At 58.2% G+C, this 19,136-nt stretch overlaps 1 protein-coding gene across 6 annotated transcripts in view; it reads left to right on the top strand.

Moving 5' to 3' along the window:
- The first annotated feature begins 7,836 nt into the window (after nt 1–7,836).
- Nucleotides 7,837–19,136, top strand: part of BAIAP2 (BAR/IMD domain containing adaptor protein 2) — a 41,427-nt gene continuing 30,127 nt past the window's right edge. For 5 of the 6 annotated variants that reach the window (XM_064676206.1, XM_064676209.1, XM_064676212.1 and 2 more), the window contains exons 1-3: nt 7,838–7,984; nt 15,962–16,037; nt 17,969–18,055. In XM_064676206.1, coding sequence (XP_064532276.1) covers nt 7,913–7,984; nt 15,962–16,037; nt 17,969–18,055 — 235 coding nt within the window. In that variant the 5' untranslated portion in view covers nt 7,838–7,912. Of the gene's footprint in view, nt 7,985–15,961; nt 16,038–17,968; nt 18,056–19,136 lie in introns of all 6 variants that reach the window. The other variant, XM_064676210.1, reaches the window with a different exon arrangement.

Below are 19,136 nucleotides of genomic sequence, written 5' to 3'. Positions count from 1 at the left end.
CCCAGGAGTGGGTGGTTTGTCACTCCTCCTGAGCAGGATCTCTGTGCATTCCCAACGTGCCACTCGGTGCCGGATCCAGCTCCGTGGCCTTTAACGTGACTTGTGTGGCAATGTGGGATCACGGCTCCGTGCAGGAGCTTGGGGAAGGGGGATGTTGTGCTCCCCTCCACAGGGACAGGCCCTGTCCTAAGGGGACGTTGCCAGCGGCTGCCCCATCCCACAGGATCTGCCTGGCCAGGACCGCTGCCCACGCAGACCCTTCGTCCAATGTCCAGTGCCCCTGGAGCGGGGGAAGAGGCTGAAGGAATTACAGCCAGTGTTATGCAAGCGGCAGCACCTTTAAATAGACTCTGATTCCCTGTTGTCCAGGAGGCAGTGGAGCCACTGGGCACCAGCACCTCTCCCAGGGGCTCTGTTGGCCCCTTCCCAGCCCCCCACCCCTCCTTGTGCCGGGAGCTGGCGGGAAGTTGGTTTGGGGCAAAGGCCATCCCGGGAGCTGCCCCCCCTCCTCAGCAGCCCCTTCCCTGGGGTTTGAGGGAATTGTGTAACGGGAGGAGCTGGCAGAGCCCTGGCAGTTTCTATGCCAACACAGCTGGATGGCAGCGCTGCCTGGGGAGGGGGGGCTGCCAGCACACCCCTAAAACGCCTGAACACCCACCCCCAAAACGGCTACACAGCCCCAAAACAGCTGCACACTCTAACACAGCTGAACACCCTGACAAGGCTGCACCCCCTGACACCGGGTCATTCCCTGCTGCCTCGGATGTTTCCTGAAACATGCCTGGAAAAACAAAGCAGTGAACTGAGAACCCTGGAGGTGACAGATCGTGGGCCTTTCCTCTGGGTCCTGTTGCTTTTTTGGCTCAGAGCCATGGTTGGGCACCACACACGGGGGTCACACTCCCCCAGGGGCTGTCGGTGCCCCCTCCCAGCAGCCCTCAGCTCCCACCCTCCTTGGCAATCCCTGACTCAGGACCAGGCACAGTTTAGAGAGGATCTTTCATCCTCCTCCTCCTCCTCTTCATCATTCACACTCTGAGCTTGCCCTGTTCCCTGATCCCAGAGATCAGGGTGCTGCCCACACTTGGGGGGACCACTGGGGTGCTTTGTTCTGCACCCAAAGCTCACAGTGCCCATCCCCCCTGACTGCCCCACAGGGAACCGGCCTCTGGCTCCTTCCCTTTCCCCCTTCCATAGTTTCAGTGCCCTGGTGTCACGCTGAGTCACCAGCACAGCGATGGAAGAGGCTTTGGCAGGGAACAAACCCAAGTTTTGATAGTTCAACTGTGGGAAAGAAAAAAATCAGCGCAATTTCCTAATTAGAGCCGCGCTGGGAACAAAGCGGGTTTGTCGAGCGCGGCGCGGCCGCGGCCGGGAATGTGACCTTTGCTGGCTCGTGGTGCCAGACGGGAGCTGCCGGTGTACGGCGGTGCTTGGCAGTGGCTGAAATGCCTCAGCAGTGCCTGCTCTGACGTAGGAGCCAGAATTCCACCTCCCAGGGAAAGGCAGACCCACGGCAGACGGGTGGAAGGAGCACTGGGCAGTTGTCCCCGTGTCCCCCACTTTTGCTGTCCCAAACGGCACTGGCTGCCCTGCCCCGCAGTGGAATGTGGCTCCTCAAGTCGTGGGTGAAGCTGTGGCCACGCTGGGTGTCCCTGAGGGCCAGCACTGCAGCGTGACGGGTGTCCCCAGCCCATGGCTGCCACCCAGCCAGGCTGGCACAGCGATGCCAGGCTGCTGGGGCTGGAAGGAGCCACAGCCCAATACTCCATGATTAATTAGTGAGGGGAGGAAACGAGTGGAGACCAGTCCCAGGGCTGTGCCTGTGCCTCTGAATCGGGAGGAGCCACACTCCTGTGTGAGCCTGTCCCTGCAGAAAGGTTGGAGATGCTGTGCAGGGAGCTGGGGGGCCTTGGGGCTGGAAGAGGAGCAGTGGGAATTCAACATCGTGTCCTTCACCCCCAAGACCCAGCGTTTTGCTACAGCCTGGGACCTGGGCTGGGCTGCCACAACCATCAGATATGGCCACGGGACAAGGAAACGTGTCTGAGGGGGCTCTGGGGCTGCAACCAGCCCAGTGTCAGCAGGAGGGACAGGGAGAGGTGACATGGGCAGGTGGTGGCAGTGGGACCTGATTCTGCCCCTCCTGTCGCCCCCCCCGTGAGTCCAACTGGTGCTTCCCAGGCAGGAGCTGGGCAGGGGGATGCAGCCCCCAAAGGTGCCCCCAGCCCCTGGGCAGCACCCCGGCAGCTCTGCCCCGGACACTTCCCCGAGCTCAGCAACGTGAGGCAAAATCCCATCATGCCAATTATGCAAATCACATAAACTATTCCTGTTATTCAGAAGGATCCCCAGAGAGCTCCTTAGCGCTGTAATTCAGCATTACTCACTCGTGAAACAGGCGCTGGGGCAGGTGAGGAGGGAGAGGGGCTCCAGGATGTGTCCCAGCCTGGGAGCGAGGGGGAACCGCTGATCCCAGCACATTTTGGGGCTCCCCCAGAACACACAACCCTGCTCCCCCAGAACACACAGCCCTGCTCCCCCAGCTCCCAGCGTGGCATGGCAGAGGTTGGGTTTGCTGTGGAGCTGAGATTTCTCCCTTCCAAGCCTCCCCAGTCCCCAAGGATGGCAGCATGGATCTGTCCAGCTGTCCCACAGCTGGTGGCAGCCCCGCTGCCCCTTCCCCTCCTCCAGCAGCCGTGGCCTCCTGCCATCCCCCCCGGTGCCTCCATCTTCCCAGTCCCCACCACAGCTCTCGCATCCGCAGCGCTTTGTTCTCCCACTCACTCCCTGTTTCCTCCGTCATTCCGGCTCCTCCCTGTGCCTGCTTTCCCCAGGAGCCTCCCGGGAGAGCCGAGGCTCCTCCAGGCCGCTGCAGACGTGCTCTGGGCAGCCCGGCCCGTGGAGCTGGGCAGGGCACGGGGTCTGCAGGGGTCACAGGGAAGGTCAGGAGGTGGGAGCCAGGGGCTGCCAGGGCCGAGCCCCAGGAACGCTGCTTGGACCCACCCGGGCAGCAAAAGAAACCTTCCAACAAACCTCTGCCTTCTGCATCCCACTCCATAGGAATGGGAGTGGGAGTGGATGCAATCCTGGGGTCCTGGGGTCCCTCCCTGGGGTCAGTGCTGATTTCATTGCCATTGGTGATGCCAGGGATAGACCCAGGCCTGGGCTCTGTGTGGTGGGCAGGGGGTTGGTGCCAGCAGGGCCACATTCCAATGCCCAGCTCGGCTCATCCTGGGGTGTTCCCTCACCATGGGCAGGGCCACGTGCTCCAAGGCAGAGCACGATGCAGGTGCCACCTCAGGGAGCAGAACAGTTCCCAGCCCACAAATACCTGGAAACAGCAGCTTGCCCTGCTGGGAATCTTGCTCAGAGCCCTGCTGGGGAAGATGGAGAGCCAGGAGCTCAGCCATGCCTCAGTTTCCCCCTCGGTGAAATCATCCCATCCCACTTGAGTCCTGTGTGACAGAGCACGAGGTGGGAGCTGGGAATCCCTGGATCCAGCACTGTGACTCCCATCCTGCAGAATAAGTGCCTGAATTGTTCATCCTCGGCTAATCCCCAATAAATGGCTTTGCTCAGTTTGCTGGTGGTGCTCGGAGGGATTTAACCACTGAGAGCTGCTGACACATGTGGGGCATCTCCAACAGGGAGACACCTTCTAAGTCCCCACCCTATGAAGGTGTAAACTCCTGTGTGCCTCGAGCAGCACAGGAGCAGCACACTCGATGCTGCACTCCAGGTGTCACACTCAGGGATGTGGTGCCCATGGTGATGAGGGACCAGCTCCCACCAGCACCAACAGTGACAGAATCATGGAATGATTTGGGCTGGAAGGGAGAGACCAGGTTGCTCCCCCCCCGAGCCAGGGAGGGGCCCCCCCAGGCTGAGCCAGATGGGATGGTTTGGCTCAAACCCACCAGGCTGGTTCCCCAGTGTCCCCCAGATGTCAGGAAAATCACGTTTAGATTATTTTAGAAATAAAAACTTCCTGACCCAGCACGGGGAGGGTTCACAGTGATGTCAGGGCTCTGATGGAGAAGCCATCTGCCCCAGCCCCACAGGGCAGACAGTTCCTGGGAATCTCATTAACACCGTGACACTCAGGTGCACACCTGCCCTGTGCCAGGCTGTGCCGGGCACCAAGCGGTGGGTGGGCTCAGCTTCCCCTTCAGCACGGACCAAAAAGGAGGAAAAGAGAGAGAAGGTCACTGGGGGGGTGCAAGGGAGCCCCTGTCCCTCCCTGTGGGGCCATGTGGACACACAGGTGAAATGAAGATGGAGGTGGCTTCTTCAGCCTGTTCTGGTTCCCTGCCTGGTCTCTCCTGCTCTGACAGAGTCCATCTCCTTTGGCAGCACCAGGAGCACACAGCAACCCCCCTGAGCAGCTGGTGTTGGACCTTTCTTAGGAAACTCCGAGCATGTTCTCAGGGACTGTGGCAAAAACCAGCTCTGGTACCTCTCTGAGCTGGTCGGTGACACATCACACTCAAATGCACAAGGGATTATAACCCACATTTATTTTTCCTCTCTCCATGTCACCGAAGGCTTCCCGAGGCGCTGAGGATGTGGCAGCTCCCAGTGACCCCGTGCAGTGCCGTGTTCCCCTCCCTGGGCAGCTATGCTGCCCTGCAGCTCCTCCCTCCTGCTCCCTCCCCGCGGCCACCACACCCACCGTGGGCATTTCGGGGAGCAGGGAGAGTGTGTCCCCTGCGCTGGGGACACGGAGGGGCTGGGGCTGAAACTGTTCCTTGGTGCAGCTGCTGCCCTTGCCCATCACTGCCCTTGCCCATCGCTGCCCTTGGCCACCACTGCCCTTGGCCACCACTGCCCCAGCCATCGCTGCCCCAGCCATCGCTGCCCCAAGCCCTCCCTGGCCCGGCCATCGCTGCCCCATCCCCGCGCTCTGTCCCTGGCCCGGCCCGGCCGGGAGTGCTGGCATGACGCCACGCTGGTAATTAAGAAGGAACCTAATGAAACTTCGAAAATAGCACAATTTCCTCCCCACACCTGCAGCCGAGCGGGGTGGATTACATAAGTTATTGTTGCCACAGCAACTTCACTCCACCCGGGGCTGGAGGTGGCCGGTGCCGCGTGTGCCGATGCGTCGTCACCCCGGGGAGGGATTGCTCCGGGATGGGGAGGGATCGCTCCCGGGATGGGGAGGGATCGCTCCCGGGATGGGGAGGGATTGCTCCGGGATGGGGAGGGATCGCTCCCGGGATGGGGACGGTGCCAGCCCCGGGGCTGCCGCCAGTTCGTCCCACTGCTGTTCGCAGTCTGGCGTGGTGGTTTCCCACGTTGCACCCACGGGGTTTTGCCCCCGCGGCGGACGGTCCCACCTTCCCAAAGGGCACGTGGAGAATGCCGGGAGGAGCCGCAGGGATTTGGGTAACCCGCGAGGGACTCTGGCACCATGGTTACCCTGGGCACGCTCCAGCTGCCGCCGAGCCCCGGGGAGTGAATCACCCTGACAAAGAGGCAGCGAGCAACAACCAGGAAAAAAAAAATAAAAGGCAATCAAAGCAAATGTTACGGCACGAGGCAACGGCAGGTTTTTCCTGCTGAGAATTCCCAGGGTGCTCCGGGCGGCTGCGGGGCGGCAGCGCTGCCTTGGGGCCCGGCACAGCTCCCGGGTCACGGCACACGGGCAGCCCGGGGGGCCAGTGCCAGTCAAGAGGTGGTGACACGGGGAAAGCCAGGGACAAGGATCATTTGCTCAGTGTGGCTCTGAGTGTGGGGATACGAACTCCCTGGCTGCTTCCAGCTGCGGAGCCACTCTGGAAGCGGTGGGGTAAGAGGGAGAAAGGTTTTCAGCACTCAAATCTCCTGGGGATAAGGAGAAGCAGAGGATGGGAAGAAAGTGGAGCGGCTGTCTGTGAGCAGGCCTAGATGCGAGAGATTCTCTGAGGGTCGTCCCAAAAGGCCTCTTTTATTATCAGAAATTACAAATCCTTTTATCTTCCTCACCAGAGGAACAGCTTGTTTGAATTGCTGGGCTGTCACACTGGAATTAGATGCAAGAACCCCCCACATCCATGACGTAGCGAAGGACTTACATAACATAACTAAAAATAAGGTGATGGAGAAGCAGGGAGAGGCTCTCTCCTCCCGGACTCTGGATCCAGAATCCTTGGCCGACACTGGGAATCCAGCGGGGTGCTGGTGGCTGAGGCAGTGGCACCCCAACAGAGCCAACTGCAGTCCAGCTGCTCGGGGTGGGGCAGGTGGGAGGGACAGGGGCACCAGGTCCTGGCAGCGATGCAGGCAGCCAGGCATCCCCCTGGGAATGTGTCCCTGGGCAGCCTTTTTCCCAATCCCCCCAGTCCCATGGCTGCTCCCACTCCTCAGCCCCAGGGGGAAAGGGTTAACCAGATGCTCCAGAAACATGAGAAAAACCCTTCTCAGGGATTGTAAATTCCTTCCTGTGCTTTGGAGTGTGGAACCTCTGAGAGGGAAGAAGCCAAAATGGGACCCAAATGTGACCAGAGTGAGCAGCCGCTGTCGGTGCCTCCCCTGCTCCACAGCAGGGCTGGGAGGGGGAGCAGGAAGGGGAATTGCAATGGGAGGTTTGGGGCCAAGGTATCGACCTGGGCTCCTTGTTCTCGGAATTGATGGAGACAATGGAAAATAACATGCTCAGCTGCTTAACTGTTTCACCACTTTTCACAGCAGACAGGAGGGGGAGGAGGGAGAAGAAGGCTTGGCCCAAGGGCCAGGGCAAGGCAGCCAGGGGGAGTTTGTGCCCAGTGCCCCCAGATGTGCCCCCTCTGAACGGCCACAGGCCCGTGGGGGACAGCCCGGCTATGAGGCTCCATTTCCCCATGGATCACCCTGCGGACAGCGGCGGTCCCGGCGGGAAGGGCTCTCAGGCAGGGGAACAGGGATTGGGGCACTGGCTCCAGGCCATGGTCCAACTCCTCATGTCCCTCAGGATCCAGGCAAAAGTCACTGCTGCTGGTCCGAGGGATGGGAAAGACAATGATCCATGGCTTCACTGTCCCACAGGGACTTAACAGCCCGGAGTGCTGGCAGGAGCCTCCCAAGGGAATCCCAGTTCTCCTGGCTGGCTGGGTGGTGGGACAGCCTGGGGACAGCAAAGTGACAGGCAGGGGCTGCCTCTTCTCCTGCCTGGGGTGGTCAGCCTTGGGTGTCCCAAGCCACACTGTGGTAATTGCACATCCCATCTCTGCTCTCCCAGCCCGCCTGGACCCTGTTCCAAACACCCCACAAACCACCAGCTCCTCTTCCCTTTCCAGTTACTCCTCACCCATCCACAGCCCACTGAGCAGTTCAGGATGGAGCACAGCCCCAGGCACATGGGGTACAGCGAGGGGGGATCGCAGCAGGGGCTGGAGCGTGGAACAACTTAGGGATGTGGGGTGCAGCAAGAGCTATGGGATAGGGTAAATTAGGGGGATAGTGTGGGGTATCATGGGCTATGGGGTGGGGTGTGGCAGGGGTATAGGGTGGGTTGTGGGGCGTAGCAGGGGATGTGGGCTGGGGAATGGGTTAGGGCATGGGGCATGGGGAATGGAGCATGGGATGGGATACGGGACGGGGAACGGGATGGAGAATGGAGTATGGGATGGGGCCCGGGGGACACAGGGGTTGAGGGCACAGCGCGGTGCACCCCTCCTGTCCCCCAGCCCCGCACCGCTGGGACGCGGGGCGGGGGCCGGCCCGTCCCGGTGCGCTCCTCCCCGCGGGGCGGTGCGGGGCGGTGCGGGGCGGTGCGGGGCGGTGCGGGGCGGTGCGGGGCGGTGCGGGGCGGTGCGGGGCGGGCCGGGGAGGGCGCGGCCGCCGGCAGCTCATAAAAAGCGCGGCGGCCGCTGCTCGGCGCTTTCCCCTCGCCCGCGCCCGGCCCCGAGCGCCGCCCGTCCCGCAGCGCCCCGCACCCCGCCCGCCGCCCATGGTGCTGCCCGGCCCGCCCGGCATGGCCCGCTCCGAGGAGGTGCACCGCCTCACCGAGAATGTCTACAAGGTGAGTCCGCAACAGGTGCCCGGCGCCGCGTCTCGGGGTTCTGCAGCGATCTGAGTTATTTCAGTTGTTTAATCTCCCCCTCCATCGCTCCCTCCCCGGGCGCGGGGCGCGGGCGGGGCCGCCCCCGGGATGTGCCCGGAGCCGGCGGGGCGGCAGCGGCTACCGGGGCTGGGCCGGGACAGGGGGCGAGGGGCACCCCCGGAACCCCACCCGGTTACCCCCGACCCTTCCCCGGGCACCCCCCGGGAGGATCCGCGGGGAGCGGGAATGTCCGATCCCACGGTGGGCAGCGCTGTCCCCGCATCACCCCGTGCGGGGACAGCCCCGCGTTCCCCTCGCCCGCTGCTTTGCCACAACCGTGAGCCGCAAGAGCTTTCCCCGTCTCTTGGAGTTCGGCAATATCTCTGTTTTCCCCTTCTGCTTTGCTCCCGGTGTTCTGAGAAAAATCCAATAATTTATGTGGCTTAATTTCCCCCCGAAGGAAGCAGTTTCTGCTCCGCTGGGTCTTGAGACCGAGACTAATAAAACTGCTGTAGCCTAACGTGTAACGCAGGATGTCGTTTGTTAAACTGGGAAGCTTGCACGATTTCCTGTGATTTAAGGGGTTGGATTGAGTTACCTGGGAGCCCAAAGCAGGAAAAAAAAAGAGATAGAAGAATGTAGTACAAAAAACACCGAGGCGGTGAAGTTCTGAAGTCTTGGTCTTGGAGATCCTGGTGTGTAACAGCTGTTCAGACAGGGCTGTGGCACCCAAAATCTTGACCACACTGAGTCTTGGTGACTGTTGTCTGCGGTCTCTGGGGCTCCCTCCCACCCTCTGTGTGCAGTTGATGTACCCCAGCTTGGTCCCGTGCAGGCTGCCCTTGTTTTGGGCAGAGCTGGCACTGCGGGGTGTTCCCAGGTCAGGCCCTGGCACGATCCGTCCCCTCCCGGGTGTTTGTGCTCGGCCCCGGGGCCGCCTGGGCAAACAGGGCGAGAGCTGCCGGGGCTCAGGCTGGGGACGGTGGCTGGGAACAGCTTCAGCGCGTGACTCAGTTGTTGTTGGAGCTGTGTTGTCCTCGAAGAACGGGGCTAATGACAGGCTCGGGGAGCAGGTCACCATCTCCCGGGCACAGCCCTGTCAGGGGCACACGGGGTGGTTTGTGCCATCCCAACAACTGTGCTTGAGAGAAGCTCGTGCCCCTGTGAGGGGTGAAGGGCAAGTGCTGCCAAGGCTCTCTCTTGCCTCATCTCTCCTGTGCCGTGTGAGCTGCGGGTCAGAGCTGGAGCAGAGCCCTGGGCCCGGAGCGAGCGACACCCGGCTGAGCCGAGGGCAGAGGGTGCACAGGGGGCCTTGGCTCTGAGGGCCAGAGGTGCACTCAGGAGGAGGCTGAAGATCTCCATCAGTTCATGAACACCTCAGTTTCTCAGGGTTTCAGTGGGAGCAGCCAGGTGTAGGGCATGAGAACATGGAGCTGGTGGAGATCTCATGCTTTCACCCAAAATCAGTGTCTCAGCGCTGGGAGGTGTAGGAGGGTGGTCCTGACTCCATTTGTGTTCCCTACAGTGAACAAGGAGTCACCTCTGAAGCCAACAATGCTTTTCTTGGCCTCTGGAGATGTGTGGCATGTGGTGCATGCAGGAACCTGTTGTCTTCCTGTTTCATGGAGGACTTTGGCCACCCCGGAGCCCAGCATGAGGGCTGGTGGCTCAGGGACTGTGGGGTCTCTCTGTATCTCCTCAAGCTTTGGAGTCTTCGAGTCCAAAACCAGCCCTGGTGCTTCACATCCCCATTAGCCCCCAGTGGTTTTTTTTGCCCTGTGCTTTCCTGGCCTGTGCAGGAGCCTGAACACCACAGTGGGCAGGCGGAGAGGACCCCGAGAAGGGGGGTGATGCCACCGAACCCGGGTCCGGGGGGGCCTCCGTCCGTAGCTGCCGTCTTGCCGGGGTTTTGGCGGCAGCAGGACCAGGGGTTGAGCGTGTTCCCCACGAGGTCTGGAGCAGGAGCCAGGAGCAGGCAGCTCCCTGCCACGCTCCCCATGCCAGGCACCCTCTCCCGCGCAGGCTTTCCCGAGGTATTCTGCTCGGGAAGCCCATTGTCATCCTTCTCCAGAACCAGCTCTCACCCTCGGAGTGACTGTGCTAATGAGATGGTGGAGGAGCTGTCAGCCGCCCCCAAGCCGATGCTGCCACTACAGGCAGCTGCCTACACACGGGGAGTAATTACAGAGGGAGACGGAGGCTGCTGGCACCTTCCACCAACGTAATCCCACCTTCCCTGGCGCTGATTCACTCCCAGGACCCCGGCGTAGCGGCACAGCTGCCGGGCTGGGCTCTGCTGTGAGCCCCGGGGGGTGAGCCCCAGGGCTGGGGGTGCAGCGTTGGGTGGTGGTGAAGGGCAGCTCCCCATCCCTGCTCTCCATTCCCCGCTCGTCCCTTGCTCCAGATTGTCCGTTTGCAGAAAGCAGGGACTGGCAATTCTTCCTTCCCCCCAAAGACAGATCTGTCTCCTCCCGCCAGATGAGATTACTGCCGTTTGCAGCCCAACCTCCATTTCATTTTAAAGCCATTTTTGCGTGCCGAAGATCGTTCTGCAATGGTGTACGAGTAGCTCTGTGTTTGAAGAGGTGTTTGCTTAACAACACCCCAAAGTCGAAGCCGAATTGTCTGGCACAGACATGGACAGAATCCCTGATGGTCTGTTGCTCCCCATCAGCTGTAATTGATATTACTGTGGTATCACAGCCTCTGCCTCCTTATCTCCAGGCCCAGAGGGACGAGAGCGATTCTTCCTCAAGTGATTCAGGAGGGAAATTGTGGGTGGTTTGGTGTGTTTGGCAGCGGAGGGATGATGTGGTGTGGCAGAGGAGGAAGGAGCCAGCCTGTGCTACCCTGAATTCCGTGCCCTGTGCTCCCTGCTGTCTCTGCTCCCTGCCTTGGGGCTTCCTGCACCCCAGTTGTGGGAAACCTGTTGGCTGGACCTCGGGGCTCTGAGCTGCCTGGTGCATCCCATGGTCGGTGTCACCCCATGGGCAGTGGGTGCCATGTGCTGGTGCCGCAGGGAGCGGGTCAAGCACTGGGAAATTCCTTCCCCAGCAGTAGCTGGAGGGTGGCAGGTGAGGGCTGGGCTCTCACTCTGTGGTGAGCAGGGCCTGGGGCTGTTGTGTTTTTACAGGGCAACACCTTTTTGCCAGAGTTACACCTTCACAGGGGCCTTGGCTCTGCAGCCGGGTCTTTTTGCAGTGAGGGTCCGCAGTGGGCTCGGCTCTGGCGCTGCCGAGTGGCTCTTGAGGTGGGAATGCTGCTCCATCCCCTCTACCTGCCGACTGGGAGAGCATTCCTGACCTCTGCTGACATGGGACACCTCCACACTGTGAAGCTCGAGGATTACAGGTAGCTCCTGCCTTGCTGGAGGTACCCCAGATCTCTTCCCGTGCTGCCTGCAGATCCCACAGGAGATGGATGCTGCTCCCTGGGATGGAGGCAGCCTCTGGCTTTGCCTTCAGTGCTTTGTTGTGCAGAGTCTGCTCGTGGCTAAGGTTTCACTGTTGCTGCTCGTGTTGCAGGGCAGGGCAGAGCACAGGGCAAGCAGCTCCTGCACTGAGCAGCTCCTGCTGGAGCCTTTGGCCGAGTTGAGCCCCTCAGTGCCGGGGCTGTGGGACCCTCCTGGCTCTGCAGCAGAGATCCCAACCCCGAGGGCTTGTGGATGGCTCTGCCTTGCAGGGGTGACCACTGGTGAGCACTGACAAGGTGCTCTGAGTACTGTGCAGATCCCCATCCCAATTCCCTTCAAGCCCAGACCCTGATTACAGAGACATTCAGAGCTCTTGCCCTGGAACTTGGGTCCCCTCATCCTCTGACATGACAGCTAAGAGAAACTAAATGCCTTTAGATGAGGAACACTGGTTTTTTTTCCCTGATTTTCCCTGTCTACCTGGGCTCCTTCTTGACAGAAACTTGGCTCCTAAAATCCCTGGGGCTGCTCCTGATGGCACCAGGCAGGACAAGCTGTGATGGAGGAGGCAGCGCTGGGCTTTGCTGGTCATTAAATATTGATACTGAAATGATGGTGTTCCTGGAGCAGGGCTGACCCGTTTAGAGGCAAAAGTTCCTTAGAGCTGAGCTGCTTCTGCAGTGTGACTGTGGTGTAGTGGAGAGTCCCACTGTACTGCCCCTACAACCTGCTCGTCATGGTCACCCAACGACCTGCTGTCACCCAGTGACCTGCTGTCACCATGAATCACCCAGGAAAGTCCTGGGTGCCAGGCTGAGCCCAGGCCACTGTGCAGTGTCAGCCTTGACAGGAGCCATAAAATCATTAAAAAGGTTGGAAAATCCCTCTGAGACCATCAGGTCCAACCATTCCTCCAGCACTGCCAAGGCCACCACTAACCCGTGTCCCCATGTGCCACATCCACATGTCTTTTGAGCACTTCCAAGGGATGTGTTCAAAACATTGCACCCTACTGCTGCGTGGGGGCCTCAAAAATGGCGTTAGGAAACCAGTGAAGGTGTTTTTAGCTCAAAGTCCGTCCGTTGTGGTCACTGAGGTGTTGGGACATGCCCCTGTGGAGGGTGGCTGGGAGCAGAGCCTGGGACACGGCACACGTGCAGCACCTGCTTTTCATTTCTCTCTCTATTTGGTTTTAGGAGCTGCCTGAGAGGCTGGAGGGATGGACCTGGGAGAGCTGTGTAACCTTAAATTTTATTAAAAGTTGTTCAGGTATTGTGCAGGACTTTCCTGCACAGGAGAAACCTGAGCTGGCTCCATTTCCAGCTTGGGGAGGACTTAAACTTAGGATTTAGGAGTTGGACTTTGATTCTTGTGGGTTCCTTCCAGCTCAGGATACTTTATTCTGTTCCATGATGCTCAACTTCTCCTGATGGGTTTACAGGATTGGGGCATCCTGGCTGCAGCGGGGAGGGTGCTCAGAGGGGAGAGTGGGGACCTTGTTTTCTGTCGCCTCTTCCCCCCCCTGAACTGAGCAGGGTCGTGTCCTGGAGACCTTGTGCTTTGCATTAGTTTCATTTTTGGCAGCTGAATAAAGCTGTGCCAATCCCGGAGAGCTGAGTGGTATTACCCAGGGAATTCAGCGCAGTGGAACAAAGCAAAGCCCTTTCAACCCTTGGCTGCCAGGTTTTGTGTCTGTGTTTTTCTGAACTCTGCCCAGGCAGCCCGTGGAAGACAAACAACTTGTGGGTGCTGCTGAGGGGGCAAAATCTGGGGGAGAGTGAGATTTGCTTTCATTACCACACTGCTGCTGAATATTGGCTTTGCTGTGGTGTCCTGCAAACCTGGACCCACCTCTCCTGTGGGGGGACAGCCCTGTCACTCGCCCCCACAGGGGTGGGGGGATGCACCCCTGGTGTCACTGGAGCAGCTCCAGCACATCACCATGCAGGGAGTGATGCTGTTGAGTCATTCCATGCCATAAATCTGTTTATTTTCCACTATTTCACCTTGGCAGATCTCAGCCTGTCACCTAGAGGGGGGTGCAAAGGTGTGTTGGCTCCGGAGTCACCTTCCCTTCCCACCCTGGGAGTGAGAGGAAGGCTTGGAAAAGGCTATTTTTATCTCTGGAGTGAGGAGCCCTTTTCACCGCCCTTATCCTGCCGGGCTGTTTTTGTTGGAGGCTCGAGACAATGTTTTAAAAACATTCACTTTCAGCAAACTTCCTCCTGAGGGTTGGTGGATTGTATTTGGCCAGCAGAGAGTCACCTCCCCCCGCTTTAGCTGGTCCGTGAGACCTTCTGGGGGGCTTTTATCTCTTTATTTATCGGTTTAAAATGGCTGTTATGGGTCGGTGGGGAGCAGGTCCTGCCCTGAGCAGTGCCAGGACTGGGTTGTGCCTTGATTCCCTCTGGTTTTAGGGAAGATGTGCTGAATTTTGGTTGGTGCTTTGTCTGTGGATCCCATTCCATCATTTATTCCCTCAGTTTCATGCTCAGGACAACGTGTTTACACAGCACTGCTGAGAAAACCACATTATTTACATATCCCTGTGTACATACCCGTACACAAACACTCCACCGAACCTGCAAACTGCCGAAAAATCGCCTCCCCACAGAAATTCTGCCAGGGTTTCTGCTGCTTAAATATTATTCAGTCTCGGAGTGCTCAGGCTGAGCTGAGTGTGGCTGAGGCTGTAGCTGTGCATCTGCCGGAGGGGAGGATGTGTCTGTGTCCCCACCCCTGCCGTGGGAAGGGGGGAATTGTCCCTGGGCAGTGATCCCACACCTCCAACCGCTTTGTGGGGTAACAGAAGTAGATTTTTGACCAAAGCTAAAGGGACGTGGGCAGGATGGAGCAATCCCCGTCAGTGTTAATTAACTAGCATGCAATTGTCTCCTACACCTCGGAGAACACCTCGTTCTGTGGCTTGTTGCTACAGGTTAATTTTCTCCCTTCAAGCTGAGCACGCTCACCAGACTGCTCTGTGCTGCCCCAAAACAGTTTCCAGGGGACCCGGGTCATCGGCAGCCTTAATTAGCAGGGCAGCCTCGTTAGCCTGCTGCAATCATCGCCGGTGCTTGGCAGGTTGTGGATGGTGCTGGGGGATGGACCGGGAGCTGCGGGGGTGGGGGGAGGCTTTGGGGGCATCCTCCCCTGCTGCTCCTGGGAGGATTAACTGGATTTGCCCTGGAATACCAGCACCGGGGTGATGCCACCCCTCCGTGCTGGTGCCCCACACGGGCTCCTGCCCGTCGAAGCCCCAAAATGGCTGTTTTTGAGCCGAGGAGGCACCGGCCGAGCCCCGCACACGTGCCCGCGGGAGAAAATTAAACTGTCAGACGGCGAGGGCCGGGCAGCAGGAACTGGGGATAAAAATGCCTCAGGCAGAAAATGAGCTTTATAGTGTTGGCCAGCCTCGGATGAGGTGACAGATGCTTAATCAGCTTATTTGCTGTAAGTGTCTGCCTGTCGTCTTCCCTCCCCTTCCCGGGGTGGGGACGCTGCCAGCAGCGTGCCGGGGGTGCAGAGCCCCCTCCTCCCGGGGGGATGCCCGTGCATCCTGCTGGGGGATGTTTGGGCACTGAACTCCGTGTTCTGGTGGCACCCTTGGCAGGAGGGTGTCCCCGAGGTGGGGCAGGGGATGGGGGCTGGCTCTGGGGCTGCAGCCAGGCTGGATCCAGAACGGTGGCTGTGCCTCTGCCAGGGCTGGGTGGGCTGGGGTTTGGCGATGCCGTCGGTGCCGGGGTGAGCGGCCCTGGCAGGGAGGGTCGTGGCTCCGGTGCCAAGTGCACAAAGAGCCCTTCTTCTCCCTGATCCGATTATTCCTTCCCTCATCTTAAATAAGGCCCTTGGAGCAAGGGAGGAAAAGCTCAGACAGCACTGCTGGTGTTCACCCCCACCCAAAATCAGGCCCTTACGGGCAGGTGTCACCTGCCTGTAGTGACACCGAGTGCTCTGAGACCCGGGCGTAATTCCTGGCACGTGCCTTGGGCCGAGGCTGGCACGGCTCAGGGGGATGCTGGTGACTTCAGTCTGCCTCATTCCTGGGTGGATGTTTGGAATGCTGTTCTTCAGCCCTTCCTGCTTGTCCTGGATGGACAGAGCTGGTGCTGCTCCCCGGGGCCATCCTGGGAGTGGGACATCACCTGCCATCATCTCCCAGAGCTTGGGTCACCTCTGTGGTTGGTGTGAGGGTCACTGCTGCCTCAAACAGCCACTTAACAGTCATTACTATGGTCATTTTTGCTTTATCTGTTAATTTTCTGGTTGGGGCATTCGCTTACCTCTCACAGTGATGCACCTGAACAAGGTGTCTTGTGGGGCACTGCAGAACCACCTTCTTATTGTTCCTTGTGGTCTTCAAACCCAACTCGGTCTCCCTCAAGCTGTGAGATGAAGGGGATGATCCTGGAACATCTTCCAGGGAGGGGGAAGGACTTTTTTTCTCTCTCTTTTTGTGTTTATCAGCATCGAGTTGAGCATGGAGCTGTTCTGTCCAGCTCCAGTCATCCCTGCTAATCCCAGTGATGTTCTTTTCCCTTTAGACGATCATGGAGCAGTTCAATCCCAGCCTCAGGAATTTCATTTCTATGGGGAAGACCTATGAAAAAGCCTTAGCAAGTAAGTGACCCTGCACTGCTGGTGTGGATGTTGCTGGAATGCTGGGGCTGCCAGGCTGGAGAGGGTCTGGCTGGGCAGCACAACCTCAGGAGGGGGGAAAGCTGGAAAACCAGCTTGGGAAACTCTTTGTTCCCATGATGGGGGAACTGGGAGGATGGTTCTTGGACCTTGATGCAGAGCTCATGTCGCTGGGATGTGCAAGGGGCCGTGGATGTGGGAAGGATTCAAGGGATGAAACGTTGGGAGGCAGCAGGATAACAAACACATCTCCAAACAGTTCATCTTTGAATGTTTAAAATACTGAGAATTAAGATTTTAAGTTCTGCTTAAAGAGGTGTTACTGAAATGTTTAAATTGCCCAGAAGAATAAAGAGAAGGAAAAAGCCTAAAAGTATTGATGGCAGCTCTTGATTGGAAATGCAGGATCCTATTGGGAGCCATTAGGGAGGTGTAGATTTAGATGATCAAAAGGAAGCTATGAATTGATTAAACCCCAAAATGGAGGGTGTGGACTCAAACTGGCTTTGTGCACTGCCTGGGCCCTCCTCAGCTGGGTTTTAAGGAGGTTTAAGGCTTTTCTCAACCCAGAGCTGTGTTTTTCCAGGGAGGGCTCTGCTCCCTTCAGAGCCACATGTGTCTCCTGGATTTTATTTTTCTAATATCCTGGTGAAAATGCCTGTGAGGGAAGAGGCTGTCATCATCTCCAGCCAGTGGGGGAGAAAATGCTTGGGCATCTCATGTTCTTAAGCGCCGGTGTTTGCGATCCCACCTTCGGGAAGGATCCCTGCCCCTGCTTCCTGCCCGGAGCACATTTGCTTTCCCGCAAGTCAAATGAGGCTCCTGGGTGTTTCCATGGGGATCCTTTAAGGTGCAGCCCTCCCCCTGTTCTCAGGTACCAGCACTGCCCCTACTCCAGTGCTCAGCACTGGTTTTCACTGGGTTTTAATGGATCAACCAGGCATGACGTGGGAAGAGCCTGTCCATCCCGGTCCACTGCATGGGGGCTGTGGACTCTGACCCCCAGGGGTGGGATACAGCACCCTTATGAGCAGCAGCATCTCCCAGCTATTCCTAGGGATGCTAACGGGGCAGGGGTTCACAATTTGGGGGTGCTTTTCCCTGCTGATTCCCTCCTGGCAGCAGGGAAGGGAGGAGAGGTAGGGGCTGACAGGGAGAAGAGGTTTCCCTTGGGACTGTGTTTTTATTTATTCTTCTGAAATGTTGTCCTGATAACTCAGCTTTTAATTACCTGGGAGGTGGATCCGTTTATCCCGGGCTGTTCTATCCCAGCTGAAACCACACACACACTAACCCTGGCATTTGGGGAAAACCAGCCTGGTCACTGGGCTTGTATTTTTCCCACATCCCTGCTGTGAAAGCACTTTGAAGCCAAAGATCTTCCTGTAATTTTTAACTTGTCTTGGGTCATCCTTTCCTTGATCCCTGAGCTGGGGGAGCAGCTGAAGGAAGGGCCCAAACCAGGAGCCAGTGCAGAGGCTGCAGCCCAGCGTTGGAAGGTGCTGAGCTGGGGCTGTACAACATGTTCTGTGATTAGAGGAAACCCCCTGCTTATCTGATTAAAGTCAAGTGTGTAGCTGGAATGTCAACAAACAAGGCTGAACTATAATGAAAGTCTGTGATATTCAATTATTCCGCAGTGATTTCTCAGAGCAGAATTAGCAGCCTGATGGTTACACTGGAATGAAAACCACTGAGGTCCTGCACGTATCTTTTCTCTCCTGAATTGCCCTATAATCTCGCTGCTCCAGCCTTCCTTGCTCACTTTTCTTCTGTTTGTTGTTTAGTCCCTCCCTGTGGCGTTTAAGCCCTTTGAAGTAATATCTATTTTAGTGTCTAGCATCTCCTCAGTGCCCCAGCAGTTCTAATAACCATTAAGGAGACTATAACTTGCATTTTTTGATGCTTTTTAGGTATGACATACGCAGCAAAAGGGTACTTTGATGCTCTGGTGAAGATGGGAGAGTTGGCCAGTGAAAGCCAAGGGTCAAAAGAATTGGGTAAGTCACCAATTTGCTGCTAAATGGAGTTGCAGACTCTGAGCACAGGGATGAAACCAGATTTTGGTGTTGCTGGGGAGAACAAGCTCAGTGTAGAGCTGATCTGAATAGTAGAAGTGTCTCTATATTTACTGTTCATGTAGCTTGAGAAAAAAACCTGATGTCCTTAGTGTCAGGGTTTTGTGGCCCCATCAGCTCGTGGTGTTTTTGGAGAGCAGCTTCACGGTGGTTTTGTCTTGCTCTACAAAGGAGAGAAGCAGCGGGTCTTGGCCCAGCAGCTGGAGCAGTGCTGCCCATTTTGGGCCTCTGGAGGGGAAGGTGTGGGGAGAGGGAGAAATCTGGGGAAGGGGCAGGGTGGCTGTGCTGGAGCAGTGATGGATCTGGTGGAGGTCACCTGGCACTTGGGCTGTGTGTGACAGGGCTGGGTGTGTGCCCTGAGTGCAGCAGATCTGCCCAGGATCTGCCCTGCCTGCAGGTTCCCTGTGCCCCAACACCACAGACTTGTGTTTGCTCCATTGCTGGCAGCTGTACAGACATCACGAGTGTGATGCTTGGTGCCTCTTTCCCCCTTCCCCCACTTCTCTGATCAATCCTTTGGGAGCTGCTTTCCCACTCTCCCCATTGCTCAGACATGGCTCCTGAGTTCTCCCTCCTTGCAGCTGTGGTTCAGGGTGACTCTCCCAGCTCCCCTCGTGGTTGAAGGTGACCCTCCCAGCTCCCCCTGGGGTGCTGCAGCCTTGTTAAGGCTCTCATGGAGCTGAGATGGGTTCTGGTCTCATTGCCTGTGCAGTCCCAGGTGAACTCCCCATCCTCCTCCTCCTCCTCCTCCTCCCCCTGGTCCCTCCCTCAGCTCTGGCTCACTCTGTGCAGGGCGATGGCAAACTGCTCATTAAAGCATCTCTCCGGGGCAGTCAATTAACAGAGAGGTTGGGCTGAATCGACTCCAAAGGACTCTGAAGGACCCGGGGAGCAGCCCCTGGGCTGTGCTCGGTGTCAGACCCTGCCCCCCCAGCCCTGCTGCTCCAGCTCGCTGCTGCCTCGGAATTGTGCTGGGGAAGCAGTTAAGTGTCTATGGAAACCG

Source organism: Pseudopipra pipra, chromosome 19, assembly GCF_036250125.1.
Source record: "Pseudopipra pipra isolate bDixPip1 chromosome 19, bDixPip1.hap1, whole genome shotgun sequence".
NCBI lineage: Eukaryota > Metazoa > Chordata > Aves > Passeriformes > Pipridae > Pseudopipra > Pseudopipra pipra.
The sequence above is the reverse complement of the archived record's forward strand: the minus strand, read 5'-3'. Positions and strand labels throughout refer to the sequence as shown.